The 15,864-nt window shown below is 41.6% G+C and overlaps 1 protein-coding gene across 2 annotated transcripts in view; it reads right to left on the bottom strand.

The window, feature by feature from the left end:
- DNTT (DNA nucleotidylexotransferase) overlaps positions 1-15,864 on the bottom strand; it is a 46,994-nt gene that overhangs the window by 10,614 nt on the left and 20,516 nt on the right. For both annotated transcript variants that reach the window (XM_002756483.3, XM_009010079.3), the window contains exons 6-8: positions 6,279-6,402; positions 2,300-2,432; positions 1,038-1,146 (exon numbers count right to left, since the gene is read on the bottom strand). In XM_002756483.3, coding sequence (XP_002756529.1) covers positions 1,038-1,146; positions 2,300-2,432; positions 6,279-6,402 — 366 coding nt within the window. The remainder of the gene's footprint in view (positions 1-1,037; positions 1,147-2,299; positions 2,433-6,278; positions 6,403-15,864) is intronic.

The following is a 15,864-nucleotide window of genomic DNA, read 5'->3' as shown; positions in this document are numbered from 1 at the left end:
CTAGCAGGGTCCACAGGCGGTGCTCCCTTGTCTATCAACGAGAATCTTTCATCTTTCCTGCTTGAGCCACTGCGCTGATTCTTCCTTGTGCCACCATCCCCTGGCTTGGTCTATTATGTTCACTCTTAAGGCCATTGGCTGCCCTGTGTTCATTCTCCTGAGAGGGACAGAGGGGGTTTGGGATGGCCTGAGAGATGAATTTGGATCTGGCTCTAAAGTTGAGTCTTCATTTCCAGTGCTCCTGGCCCTAGGGTTGTGTTTCTAGCTCTTATTTTCACTTTATCTGAGGCTTTTCCTTTCTGGGATATGAGTGAGCTTGGTCCACACCCAACAGATGCAAACTACTTAGAAAGGATGAAGCTGTGCTGAGAAACACAAGCCCATCCCAAGGGTAGGGCCCTCTGGTCTCTCTGGGAGGTGGGGCTCTCACTAGAGTTAGGCAGGAGTCAGGGCCTGCATGTGGCTCTGGATGCAGGGTTAGCTTAGCTTACTTTGGGTTCCTCCACCAGGCAATAGGCCTGTCACAAGTCTGATCTCCCCAATGGAAGGGGGTTGCTGAGCCATGACCTCTGTGGGGCTCAGCTTGCCCTCATTAGTTTCCTTCATTCCATCTCAGCACAAAGTCAAGATGGTAACTGACCAGCACAGAATTCAAGGCACTATCAACACCTCTTAGACTGATTTCATCCCAGTCTTTGCAGCTTTCCAGCTCTTACTTCCCAGGACTTCATAGTGCATGCTTTTCACTCTGGGTGCTTTAATGCCTCTGCATGTCAAATACAAATATATAGCCACGCTTGGCCCTGTTGGCAATAGGGTAAGTATAACTAAATAAGATCTAGGACATATTCATTACATGTACTTTAGGACCCAAAACAGGAAACTCTTACTGCAGGTCATATGGTTTTGTATAAGCTGCTGAAAATAATTGAGAATTGATTAGATGGTCATTACATAATTATAAGGCAAGCAATGTGCAAAATTCAAGTGTTCACATCATGTTTGAGCGTGCATGTATTTTCCATCTTTCTTCTCACCTTCTTTTCCCATAAGTTCATCACTTTCTGTAAAAGTTGTTGTTCTTCATCCTCTGTTGATCCTGGGCTAGTAATTAAAAAATCTACATCATGTCCCATCTTCTTACCCCTAATTTTAAAAAGCAATATAAAATAGAAACCAATTAGATTTTTAGTCATTTAAAAAAAATCACCTTTGTTTCTATGCCCTATGCTTAAGATTTGCAACACAGAGGCTCTCAACTTTTTTTAAGAAACAAAATATCTTTGGTTACACATCTCTATTCCTTCCTTGAAACTAAGGGAAGACCAGTGGAAATTTTCATGGCCAATTCTCCTTACAAAATAAATGTATGATACAGAAAAAGTCATATATAGCATGTCTGTGATTATGTGTATCTGGGCAAAAACTAACAAAAAATTATTTCTTCTACACACACAGACCTATATACACCCACACATACACACATGGAGACAAGCATAACAACAAGCAAATCAAGAATTTTTTTCACATAACACAAGGTACTGGAATTACAACATGGAGTGAAGGCATTATCTTACATTCCATTTTCTCCTACTTTCTCCCTTGCCTCAAACCTATTTTGTGATAATCGCCAGCAGCTACCATGTAAGAGGGCTGGAGAAAGAGGTGGAGGAGGCTGTGGGAGGAAAGAAATCCCTTTCTGAAATGTAGGCCTCAATATTCCACAACTGCACACATCCCTGTGAAGCGTTCACTCATTCCTGAATTCATTCAGTCAGACATTCATTGACTCCACCAAGATTTCTTGAGCACCTAGGCTTTGAGTACCTTTGTGCAAGGCATCATGTGCTAAGAACTAAGCTCTATAAACTTAGTGGAGAAACCACATGCAGAAACAAATCGCTGTAACTCTGTGGATCAAGGGCTTTGCAGGTGTTCAGGGAGCATGGGTCTCTAATCCAGCATGGAGAAGGAGGGAGTCAAGGAAGGCTTTCTGGAGGAGGTGCCATCTAAATTAAGTCTTAAAGAATGAGAAGTCAGCCAAGTGACAATTTGAGGAATGGCAGTCAAAGCAGAAAAGTCCGAGTAAGCAAAGAAATAAGGCAAGAAACAGTTCTGAATGTGCAGGGATGACAAGCCATTTGGGGTTGCTGAAATGAGATGTGAGGGAGACAAAACTGCAGAAAGAAGCTGACACCAGATAACAAGAGACTTTCTGTGCCATTTCAGACGCCTGTCCGAGTCAGGGAGCCACTGAAGGTATTAGGGCAGAGGAGGCAAAGCCACCCAAGTCATTTACCTCCGGAACCCTCCTGTCATGGTGATGAAAGCATCCGGAAGAAATGCCCAGACAGCCTCTTTAACCAGCACACTGACGGCCTCTGCTTCTGCCCTGGTCACACAGCTGACAAGGTCTTCATAATACAGAAATCCTGAGAGGCCATTTGACAGGTCAATGGAGAGAGTGACATGCGTGTGAAACAACCAGCCCTCAGTAGAAGGGGATTCTGTCCCCAAAATAGAGCTAACATGACCACAAGCATCAACACCAAACTCCATTTCCATAGAGACAAAGTAATCCATGTGATTCTTCTGGTTGTAAATTTTGCAAGGAAACAATGGGCTTTGCTTTCTAACTGAGAGGCTTACAATTTCCTAAGAAGGAGACAGTGTTTCACATCCCTCTGGAATCCAAACTGTTGAAATCTGACTTCCTACTGAAGAACCAGCCTTCTTGATCAATTGGCTGTATCTTACTGTGTTTGAAAATGTAATGTGCAAAGATTTGGGATGAGGAGATTTACAGTTGAAAGCTGATCCATTAAAAAATTAAAGTCAAGAACAGGAGCAGGGTAGATGTGTGTCAGAAGCAAGGCAGAAAATATCTTAGGTGGTTTAGCTTGCTGTTTCTTTGCCTGACCAGCATGAATTAATGAAAGGTCAGTTATGATGATGAAAAGTTAATGATTTGGTGATTCCCACAGAGCGATGTAGAGGGAGATTTGGAGGGAAAAAGCAAAGGAGAAGGGAGGCTTATCTCCAATATTTGGGGTGTAGTATTAGTGAGGAGATGAGCTGGGTGATTAGATCCATAGAGCCTGAGGGACATCAAATTCTGCTTCATCATCACTGTTCTCCTAGCTAGGGTCTCCAAGAGAGGGCCATTCAAACTCTGCTTGATTCCAATAATGGGGAGCTCTAACACCTCCAGAGGAGCCTGTTTCCTAATTGTAAACTCTGTTGCACCAGTTCTTTCTTTTGAAAAGCTTAAGTCTACTCCTTTGCGATTTCACCTACCACTGGCCCTCTGAAATGACAACAGTAAATCTATTGATCCTTGTTTCTCACCCTGGGATTGTGGAAGGGACACAGCCAGGTGGCCATTTGGTTTGAACATTCTGCTAAACATCCCATGTTATCTCTAATGGGGACAGTCACAGAAACATGCTGCAAGACCAAGAGGAAATGGTATTCATATGAATACATGTATAAACTGTGTCCAATACCAAACTACACCACTGTGGAACACTACTTTCTTTCTATCAATACTCATACTTATTTTTTATTTTTGTAAAAAGCCACCTTTCTAAAAATTATTGCAACATGACCACTTTTGTGAGCGTGAGGACTTTGATCTAAGAATTGTGCTCTATTAGGCTCTAATACAGAAACTGCCATCATGACTAATATTCAAAGTACAACCCAGTGGGTAGCCACATACATCTGTGCCTTATGCAGTGATATACATAATCCAAAAGTCATGATTCACAACTATTTCTTTCAGAACATGTGCATGTATTAGAAATGAACATGTAGGACTATGATAATTTGTTGACATTCATGAAAGTGATTTAATTTGCTTTCCTTTTCGGTATGGCAGGGCAATTAACTTATTACAGAAAACTTATCACACTGTATAAGGTTAAATATGTGCTGCTATAGGTCAAAAATTGACTTTTCAGGGCAAATATGGAATGCACATGCTCAAGCCTCAGGGAACTGCAGTCAAGTACGAATATAAGTAAAACTGAATCCGGTTTTCCATCTGATCCAGGAATCGTACTTTCAGTGTGTTCAATTAGCTTACCGTTGACAGTATTCTAAGCAATTCCCATTGACAATTCCATTCATTGCAGTGCTGCTTCAAGGGTGCTTATAACCGCTTTGGGGGTATAAGTATAATGGGAGGGCATTCCTTGATTTCTGCATAAAACTGGTGGCATTAAACAGTCAGATGGGAATCACTGATTGACTAAATGAATAAAGCTGTTTCATTCAAAGGGTTGGAAAAGCTCAATAGGAAAAGTAAAAATTCAGTTTACAAAGCTAGGGAATTGGAAGTCCTTAGATCCTGAGAGCACTGGACATCAATTGATAAGGGTTCCATCCAAGTGAAACACTATATTGCCTCCCAGTTTCTCTCTAAGCATTGAGAGTCTTTACTCATCATTCCAAACCACTTACTTGCTACTTGTGTTTAATATTTATTTAACTTTCTTTTCAATGGCATCTTGAGAACTGGTGTAAATCGTGCTTATTAAATGTGCACTTTCAGGGGCCTGGAATATAAATATTGGATCTTTTTTTCTTGGACTCTTTTTATTTCCTATGTGGCACTGTATTATTAGAAATCTTTTAAAGATTAGCATAGCAACTTTACAAAACATGAGTAGGGGTCTTTGATAGTATCACTGATGGGACTTACCAAGATTTGATTTCCTTCCTCTGCCATTGCGTGTTTTTGTTTATTTGTTTGTTTTTGTCATTACCTAAACAAAAGATCGCTGTCTACCTTCTTTTTCTCCTGGTCTTCTCTGGCAACAGATTTCCTTACTTTCACATTATTAAAAATTTGGGGCCAGGTGCGGTGGCTCCCACCTGTAATCCCTGCACTTGGGAGGCAAAGGTAGGTGGATGGCTTGAGCCCAGGAGTTCAAGACCAGCTTGGGCAACCTGGTGAAACCCCATTTCTGCAAACATTTAGCAGGGTGTGGTGGTACACACCTGTGGTCTCAGCTACTTGGGAAGCTGAGGTGGGAGGATCACTTGAGCCTGGGAGGCAGAGATTGCAGTGAGCCTTGATAGCACCACTGCACTCCAGCCTGGGCAAAAGAGTGAGACCCTGACTCAAAAAAATAAAGATGACTTTATTCTTTATAACTCCAGAAGCCATAGTGCTAGGGACTGTGGCTGTGACTTCCCTTTGAATCACAACTATATATATATATATATAATTTTTTTTTTTTTGAGACAGAGTCTCAGAGTCTTGCTCTGTCACCCAGACTGGAGTGCAGTGGTGCAATCTTGGCTGGCTGCAACCTCCACCTCCCAGGTTCAAGTGATTCTCCTGCCTCAGCCTCCTGAGTAGCTGGGATTACAGGTATGCACCACCATGCCTGGCTAATTTTTGTCTTTTTAGTAGAGATGGGTTTTACCATGTTTGCCAGGCTGGTCTCGAAGTCCTGACCTCATGATCCACCTGCCTTGGCCTCTCAAAGTGCTGGGATTACAGGCATGAGCCACCACACCTGGCCTGTATTATATTTTTATTGCATGCTAAAAGTAAACATTTTTAAAAACACACAGTTTTTTGACACTTACTAAGAGTCTCCATAAATGGAAGTGACCAGGCTACCTTCAACCTTTGAGACACCCTGCCAGGCTTTCAGGTGGGTGATGACAGCACTCATGTCTCACCAGTCTTCTTTTAGGCTAAAGAGTCCTGGTTGGGTAAATCAAAGCTCGATTTCCACCATTTCCTTTCTATTTTCCTGGTGTTTTACAGTTTCTAAAACACCTTCACATTTGCACCAGGCAACTTAGCAGCCAACCCTTCTGTCTTTGACTCTTTACCCACAACTTACCCGGAGAGAGAGCCAGGTCCCAATGTCCTCAAGAGTCAGTAAGGACCAGATCAGCAGCACAACCTGGCTTGACACTTGAAAGAAGGACCACCAACAGCCACCATGGAGGGCACCTTTGCTCTGTGCCAGACACAGTGCTGAGGCATTGCCTGCATTATCTGATTGACTTCCCAGCTAAGTATCAATGTTATCTCCCTTTTATAGATTAGGTTACTAAGGTTCAAAGATTTTAACTAACTTGCTCAAGATCACACAGCTGGAAACTGTGGGAGCTAGGATTTAGATCCAAGCATCAACAGACATCAAAAAAGTGTCCCAGGTCTCCCGGATTGGAGCTGCAGTGTAACTGACTTAGAGCTCCACCATTTCCCAACCAGCCCATAGCAACAATGATTTTTAGCAGAGACAATTTACCTGCTCGCTGCATTCGTGTAAATGTCAGGCTTTTCTCCGACCTTACTTTACTCAGAGTTCTGAATCCCATCCTGAACCACTTCTCAGAAGTCTTCAGTCCCACTCCAAATACAGAAGTAAAGAGCTAAAATGGAGGGAAAAACATGCCAGCGGTCTAAAATAATCACTATGACAACTGAGTCATGGTCTCAGGTAATGAAGAAACAGTATAAGCAAATCTTTGACCTCGTTTCTCTTGAATATGAGGTGGGTGATGGTCATTTTTAAGGGCATTTTTGTTTCAGGTGAGTCCTTTCTTGACATGTGGCATTACAAAATGAAACAGAAGTAACAAGCAGGTTCTGACACCTGTGCAGGGCTTAGGTATAGTCTAATCAATGGCCTGCCTGTGCTGTCCATGAGTGATAAGCCTATCTTTATAGGGCTCTCCCGTTTGCTGAGTCTCTTACCCACACTCATGCTCTGCATACGTACCCTCACATTTTGAAAAGGGGTGCTCATGTAGGTTATATAGTTTCTCCACCATCACAAAGCTGGGAAGTGGCACAGCCCAAACTTAAACCCTGGTCTATTTACACTCCAAGCCTATGTTCCTGCTTATGGCCATATTTTATTTATTTATTTATTTTTGAGATAGAGTTTCGCTCTTGTTGCCCAGGTTGTAGTGCAATGGCAAGATCTCAGCTCCCTGCAACCTCCGCCTCCTGGGTTCAAGTGATTCTCCTGCCTCATTCTCCTTAGTAGCTGGGATTACAGGCATGGGCCACCACACCTGGCTAATTTTTGTATTTTTAGTAGAGACAGAGTTTCTCCATGTTGGTCAGGCTGATCTCGAACTCCTGACCTCAGGTGATCCACCCACCTCAGCCTCCCAAAGTGCTGGGATTACAGGTGTGAGCCACCATGTCCAGCCTACCAGGCCAGACTTTTGACAACTAGCTGTGACTGGTGTCATTTAACGCCTTCTGACCTCGGTTTCTCCTTTTTATAAAAGACCTAATAACAATACCTGCTTCTCATAGAGAATGGCTATGAGCGCCAACTGAAGAAAATGTATGGGAACTTGAGTGCAAAGTACACATTCCTTCACAGACTTAAGATCTTATCAGTATCATTCTGCAGTAGCTTCCAGAATTTGCAAACCTGAAATCCACAATGTGAGGGCATGAGAAAAAGCAGACCAACAGTGTCGGGGAGTGGAAAAGCCCTCCAGCCGTGCCTCAGACTACCTCCATCCACACCCAGCACTTACTATGAGATCTCGAGTCGAGTTATTCTCTCAGTACTTTAATTTTGCCATCGGGAAAATGGGAATAACAATGATAGCACTTATAAGGTTCATATGATAAGTAAGTAGCATGTGTAATATGTACAGCTCCCAACACAGAATAAAGACTTAATCAACATGAACAGCTCTCATTATTATTAGTATTAAGAAATCAGTTGGCTACCCATGTTCCATGGTATAAGCCTGTGGGAATGTTAGAGGTTAGAGAGATAAAGAAAAAGGTTTGCAACCCTGCACTCCCTCACTGCTGCAGAGATTCTTCCTGGCTCTCACAGGCTGGCAAGCAGCTGGCTCTCCGTCCTGGCAGAAAATGCCCAAAAGAGGTAAAAGATAGAGACTGCACACCATCTGTGCAAACCAGGCTGCTCTTGTAGTTTTTAGACAAAATCGAAATGTAGTTAGATATGACCTGCCCTTTTAAGATAGAACTAGTTATTCTATTTCCTTCCTCCAACCATCCCCATCCCCCGCTTTTGTCCCCCACATACAAACTCTCCACGTATCTCAAGAAATTTTCAGCGTTTTGAAGGACATACTCCGGGGTCCTGTTGTGACAACTTCGTGCCACATTACCTTCTCTGTCTTGCTCTCAGAAAAGAAGCCTTTGCTAATTTCACAACAGGAAAGCACGCAAGAAATTCAAGAACAAAACAAATCTACACACAGAGCCCAGCATCTTCAAGCAAACACCCTGAGATACAGATCCGAGGCTAGGTGAGTCCGGACTGTAGATGAGGCAGCTGCCTCTTAAACTGCAAGGGGACTGAAAAAGTCATTTGCCTCTAAAAAACCAACTCTGAATACAAATTGATAATGAATATTCATGAGCCCCTCCAGCTTGCTCTAGAGCCACCCTTGATTGCAACCCTGGACTCTGCTTCCTGAAGTTTCCCAAAGCTCTTTCTCTGCCTCCTCTCAGAAGGAAGAGGGTGGGAAAATTCATTCATAGCTTTCTGCCTCCAGCTTTCAAGTACCAGCATTTGGTCTGGGCTTTGTTTTCTCCTTCTATTTTTTTTTTTTTCTTAAGGATTCGGATCAAATCAATTTTGGTCTTACCCTTTGCATCTTCCATAAATAGCAGCTTTTGTTTTCCTCTTTCTTCGTTTCTTCCCCCCCAGCCTCTGCTTGCTGTGGTCAGTCTCCGAAAGAGAGGTACTCAAGGAAACAGATATAACAGACCCTTGGGTTCGTGGGAGGGGCTAAATTAGCCGGCCCCGTTTCGGAAGGAACTTCAAACCGGGTCTTTTTCATTGACTAGAAAGGACAGATTGACTGAGGACTCCAGCAGCTCATTTTCCTAAAGTTACTCGAAGTTGTAATTTTTTGTATCCTTGAAGCAATGTATATTCAGATCTCTCTCTTTCTCCCTCCTTCCCTCTCTCCCTTACTCCTTCCCTCTTCATCTCTCTCCCTTTGTTATAGAAATCCCTTTTTCTCCCTTGAAAAAGTCATCTCGGCTGCAAGCAATAAAGCTTTTTCCTTACTGCAATTATGAAGCTAGAAAATAAGAAACTTGTTACCTTGAAACCCACTGGAAAAACTGTGAAAGGCGAGAACAATTCTTCCCTCCCCATAAAGCATCTGGTCCCATGACCTGCAATCCTTTCTCAAGGCTCATTAGAGCAAAGAGCAACAGGTGACCCAAGTGATGTGTTTCCTACGGGAGAAGCCGCGTTATTGGCTGGAAGGCTGGGTGGAACCAGAGGCGCTGCTCTCTGGGAGCCGCTGCCTGGCTATGAGTTGACAAAAGTCATCCACCATTTCCCAACTTTGACTTCCTACCTTTGAAGTCTAATGAGCATGAATTGCCACATCAAGACTGTCAAGATTACTCCAATGTACATGAGAGCCCGACCAAATTACTTTTAAACTGTGTAACAATTATTTTGAAATCAAAACAAGGGCTAACCCTTTGAGAGGAAGGTAAGTCCTCAAGTCCCAAGGCCACTTGGCAGCTTCTCCCTCCCCAAGGCTGTTGCAAACCTTAGCATTTCAGGTTTGAAAGACACCTCAGACACCGAGTCTGAACAAGGTTAGAGATGTGGAGAAGCTAAGCCACTTGCTTAGGCTCACACATGGTCTCTCTTATTTGCATGTTTCTCTCACAGCAACGGTGTGGTCTCTCCATAAATATTGCAAGAATGGTTGAAAAAAAAAAAAAAAAAGAATGAATCGCCGCAAAGCAGAAACGTAGGTCTGTTTTCCTGTTTCCTAGTTCTTGCTTTTTCTACATTGCCTGTCCAGCATGTAAATTTGTATCTGAAGCCAGTTATACCATATAAATCATTCAATCTGTGAGCCCTAGGGACTGTTTTGATTCTATGTAGAAACTGTATTCTCCAGGGAACTTTCAGTCATACTTTAATAAGGACAAAGGATAACCTTTTAGTTTAGGCATCTCTGCTACTTTGCGCAGTGCCACGTGATATATACTCAAGACTTCCTTTATCTCCTAAATGCTTCATATTTATATGATTTTGCATGTAAAATAACAACTAATTCTACTGAATGAAAGATTCAATGGATGTCTCCTCTCGAGCCAGTTGAGATTACATCTCTAATAATGAATATTGGTCTGATAGTCATCCTGTTACGATAAAATTGGTTTTAGTTGATATGATGGGATTTTTTGCAAAATTCAACAACGTAATGGGTTTACGTACTCTTGCTTTGGAGAGAAATTTGGAAAGAGCATGCCCACAAAATATTCTGTGAATTACAGAATGGAAACCAGAAACATCAAAGCCAGAAAGAAAAAAGAATGATCAAAGGAAAGATCCAGAGTGGCTGAGGGGTAGGCAGGAGAAACAGACAGACAAGTACTTAAACCTGTCGATGAGAGACACACTTTGGTGGGTGCTGTGGCAACAGTTCTCTACTTTATTACATTACATTCTTTTTTTTTTTTTGAGATAGAGCTTCAATCTTGTCTCCCAGGCTGGTATGCAACGGCGCGATCTGTGCTCACTGCAACCTCCGCCTCCTGGGTTCAAGCCATTCTCCTGCCTTCTGTATCTGAAACCTCAGCCTCCTGAGTAGCTGGGATTACAGGCACCTGCCACCTTGCCTGGCTAATGTTTGTATTTTTAGTAGAGATGGGGTTTCACCATGTTGGTCAGGCTGGTCTCCAACTCCTGACCTCAGGTGATCCACCCATCTTGGCCTCCCAAAGTGCTGGGATTACAGGCATGAGCCACACCATACTCAGCCTATTTTATTACATTCTTACATTTTTTTTTTGAGGCAGAGTCATTTTGTCACCCAGGCTGGAGTGCAGTGGTGCTATCTCAGCTCACTGCAACCTCTGCCTCCCGAATTAAAGAGATTCTCGTGCCTCAGCCTCCGGAGTAGCTGGGATTACAGACATGCACCACCACGCCCAGCTAATTTTTGTATTTTTAGCTGAGATGGGGTTTCACCATGTTGTTCAGGCTAGTCTTGAACTCCTGGCCTCAAGTGATCTGCCTGCCTTGGCCTCCCAAAGTGCTAGGATTACAGGTATGAGCCACAGGGCCTGACCACAGTTCTCTATTTTAAATAAAATTAAAATTCAGAGTCACTTCTATCATGTTCTATCAGATGTTGTTGATGAAAGGTTACTTTGACAATTGACTCATTCCCTTTACATTTCATCAGAGAGAAAGAGGCAGTAAAGAGCAAATTGTTCTAGTACCCAACTTCTGGTTTAATCAAGAGGTAAAATCTCATTATAATAACTAGTGCTTCATAAATATTTGAAGTTCATTCAAACTGAATATAGAGTAATAGAAACATAGTTTTAACCCCTAACTAATATTATATGAGCCTTTTGACACATTTAATGCTTTTTATGGTAATATTCTCTGTGCTACAAATTAATCATGTTGTCCAGGTTCACACCCTCCTCAGCATCATAAGAATACTTTGGTTAAGAATATATTACCTCCAGTTCATACAAAAATAATTATAAAAGAGATGGGAGTTTGTGTGTATCTTTCTAAAGGCCTCAGAATTAATCTTAAAAAATCAATCTTGTGTCTCAACAAAAAATTATCATTTTTAATTTTGTTGTTTTTTGTAATAGAAAGTAGAAAATTAAAACTGCACTCAGAAAAATGGGGGAGCTGTTAGAAAGGGGTAAAGATATTTGTCTTTTAATGGTGAAATGGTCTTATAAAGTTCTTAGAACGGTAGGATTTTCATTTTTCCTACACCTTCATCCTCTTTCATTGTACTGGTTCATCCCCTATGCACGTAAAATATTTAAGTAATTCTCATTCTTTTTTTTTTTTTTTTTTTGAGACAGAGTTTCGCTCTTGTTAACCAGGCTGGAGTGCAATGGCGCAATCTCGGCTCACCACAACCTCCGCCTCCTGGGTTCAGGCAATTCTCCTGCCTCAGCCTCCCGAGTAGCTGGGATTACAGGCGTGCGCCACAACGCCCAGCTAATTTGTAATTCTCATTCTTAACAACAAATTCTATTGTATAATAGTGTAGAGTTTTAGTGTGACAAGACGAAAAAGTTCTTGAGATTGGCTGCACAACGTGAATGTACTTAACAAGACTTAAGTGTACAGTTAAAAATGATTAATATGGGCCAGGTGCATTGGCTCACCCTGTAATCCCAGCATTTTGGGAGGCTGAAGCAGTAGGCTGTCTTGAGGCCTGGAGTTTGAGAGCAGTCTAGGCAACATAACAAGACCCCAAGTTTACAAAAATAAAAATAAATTTTAAATGTTTAATATGGTAACTTTTCTACTGTGTACACTTTATCATAATTTGTAAAAAATTAATTTAAAAAAACAGTTCCTTCACAAACAACCTACTTGAGACTATGGTCTACCTTTGCCTTCCCTTCAGCACCTCCACTCCTCGTTTATTTACTTCTCCATCCATTACATTCCCATTTCTCACCGCACCACTCCAATGAAACTGCCCTAAGATTTCCAACGGCCTCTAAAGCAAAGACCAGTTTTTGTGTTTTATCTTCTTGGATCTCTGTAGCATGAGCCATTGTGGGCCTTACTTCTTTCTTGAAAATTTATCTTTCCTTATTTTTCAGAACCCCCCTCATGTCTGATTTTCCTCCTCCTCTGTGTATGATGGCTCCTTTTCAGTCAACTTTTGTGTGTCATAAATGTTGGTATTCCCTAGACCTTCATCCTTTGCCTTCTCTCCCTACTGCACTTATTCAACCTAGGTCATAACTTCTCATGCCTTTACATTTCTGCCTAGTCCACTCCCATGAGCTCCAGATCCATATTTCCACCCACCTACTGGGTATCAAGAGACTATCCCACAAGCAGCTCAAACTCAGCATCCAAACTGTACTCTGTATCTTTACTTCCAAATCTGCTCCCATCCAGTACCAGTTCCCTACATTTTTTTTTTTTTTTTGAGACAGAGTCTCACTCTGTCCCCCAGGCTGGAGTGCAGTGGCATGATCTTGGCTCACTGCAACTCAGCTTCCCGAATAGCTGGGATTACAGGTGCATAGCATTATGCCTGGCTAATTTTGTATTAGTAGAGATGGGGTTTCACCATATTTTCCAAGCTGGTCTTGAACTCGTGACCTCAGGTGATTGGCCACCTTGGCCCCTCAAAGTGCTCGGATGACAGGTGTGAGCCACTGCACACAACTGGTGGTGCCATTATCTAATGTAGGGGCCGAGTGCAAAAACTGAATTTAATCCCAGAACTCATGATCCCTGTACAACTCCGAATTTTTACAAGCTATTATCCTGCTCAGAATGTTCTTTCCTCTCTTATCTTCCTGGTCCTCCTATATATTGTTCATGACTCAAATATATGGTCCCCTGTGTTAGGCTCTTTTTGCACTGCAATATAGAAATACCTGAGACTAGGTAATTTGTAAAGAAAAGAGATGTACTTGGCTCACGGTTCTGCAGTCTGTACAAGAAGCATGGCACCAACGTCTGCTTCTGGTGAGGACATCAAGAAACTTACAGTCGTGGCAGAAGGGAAGTGGGAGCTGGTGCATCACATAGCAAGAGAGGGACACAGAGAGAAGGGGGAGGAGCCAGACTCTTTTAAACAACCAGATTTCAAATGACCTCAGTTTCACCAAGTCATTCATGAAGGATCTACCCCCATGACCCAAACACCTTCCACCCAGGTCCCACCTCCAACATTGGGGATCACATTTCAACAGGAAATTTGGAGGTGACAAATATCCATACCACGTCACCCCCTGTGACGTTTTGCCTGACCCATCCCGGATCCTTTCCCACAAATACTGCACTGACCCACAGAAAAGAGGCCATTCACGTTCCCATGTTTTATAATTTCATTTACACCTCAGGCCATAAACCTTGGAGTCACATTTGAATCCTCTTTCCTTACAATCCAAGTCCAATCCTTTAGCGAATTCTGCGGGTTCTGTCTTTCACATATATCCAGGATCTGACCTCTTCTCGTTACCTTTACTACTACCACACTGATCCAAGCCACATCATCTCTCACCCGTATCCTATATTATTGTGATAGCCTCCTCACTGGTCTCCCAGATTCTGCTCTTCAAACTCTTCACCCTATTTTCAACCCAGAACCCATAATAATTCAGTTAAAATTAAACAAAAGAAAAGATTATGGAACTCCTTTGCTCAAAACTTATCAAAGGCTCCATCTCACCCCAAGAAAAGCCAAAGTCCTCCCAACCTCCCACCAGGCCCTGCCTGGCCTGCTCCTCATCACCTCTCTTCCCTTCCTACTACTCTCTTCTTGCTCCCACCGCTCCAGCCTCCGAGTCTTTGCACATGCTGTTCTTTCTGCCTGCAATGATGTCCTCCCGAATATCCATGTGGCTCACTGCCTCCTTCCGATAGTTTTTATTAAATTATTACCTCTATCCCAGCACCAAGATTGCTATTTCTAAATGCTATTTTCTATTAAAATGGCCCAAGTCCCTTTGGAAAAATAGCTAACCAAGTCTGGGGCAGGAATTATACCAGAAAGCAAGGAAACTATCTAAAATTACTAGGGTTGTGTCAAAAGGACTCAGGAGCCAACCTTAAGTGGCTCCTACTGGCCAAAGTAGAAGTTTAAGCAGCAATAAAAATAATAACTCAATGGATTGAAATGTATCAGATACATTGTGCTCTACATAGTCATAATGCTGCTATGAAGAAATCACCGTTCACCTTTAGAACCAATTCATTATTGTGAAAACACACAACAGGGATAATAGCAACACTCAGCCTCCCTTTGCTGCACAAACTGTACCACAGGGCAACCAAATCGTTGATGGGGAAAAGTCTCTTTAAAGTATTCCAAATAATGAAAGACTAAATAGGTAGCATTTGGATATCACCATTTTGCAATACCTCATAAAGGAATGAATCTAAACAATAATCACCAATGACTTTTCACATTACAAAAGGGGGTTCAAAGATATATTTTGTGCCTTCTGATGGAAGCACGCATCACATTGTCTGAAGTTGTCTTGCCAAAAATGGAAACTTCTAAACCTAATTACCAGTTTATGGGGAAAAAAGGTGATGGATACCCATGTTAAAAAAAAATACAACAGGAATGCAATCAGTAAAATCCAGTCTGTATGAGACTAGATTAAAACAATCAATAAAACAACCCAATTTCTTAACAAATAAATTGCAGAGAAGAAAAAAAGAATGAAATATCTATAAATTAAAAGATATACCAACAAAATTAATACCAGGACCCTGAAATTCCTATTAAAACCAATTTAAAGGAAACTTTTAAAAAAATATAAAAATTTGAAAACTGAATAGATATTTTATAATATTACAGAATTGTTCATTTTTAAGGCCTGGTAATAGTATTCTGCTGTAATTTTTCAAAAATCCTTATCTACTGGAGACACACACTGAAATATGCACAGATGAAATCTGGGGTTAGTTTGAAATAGAGGAGGAATGGGTGCGGTACAGATAAAACAAGATTAGGGTTGAGATTATAACTACTGAAGCTGGATGGTATGTGGGGATATGTTTTATTATTTTACTTTCTATATTTGAGACTTTTTGCAACAAAATGCAAGAAAGAATCCTGGTGAAAAAGTGGGAGATTATTCGTTGATGTGCAGTGGTTATATGGGGGTATTATTACCTGTATTTAAGAAATGTAACTGACTATTTCCTGAGTCAGGAGCAGTATATAAAATGGACTTGGGGAGTTAAAAATAATTGCTATAATTTGGCAAGATGATCCTCACAAAGTAGGGTATTTCATTTTAGGGGCAAATAGTCAGAAATAAGAAATCACTTGCCAGAAAAATATAAGTAATTGAACAGTAAACTGATCAAAGTTAAAAAAAAATAA

This window comes from Callithrix jacchus, chromosome 12 (genome assembly GCF_049354715.1).
Source record: "Callithrix jacchus isolate 240 chromosome 12, calJac240_pri, whole genome shotgun sequence".
Taxonomy (NCBI): domain Eukaryota; kingdom Metazoa; phylum Chordata; class Mammalia; order Primates; family Cebidae; genus Callithrix; species Callithrix jacchus.
This window is presented reverse-complemented; position numbering and strand designations above follow the sequence as displayed.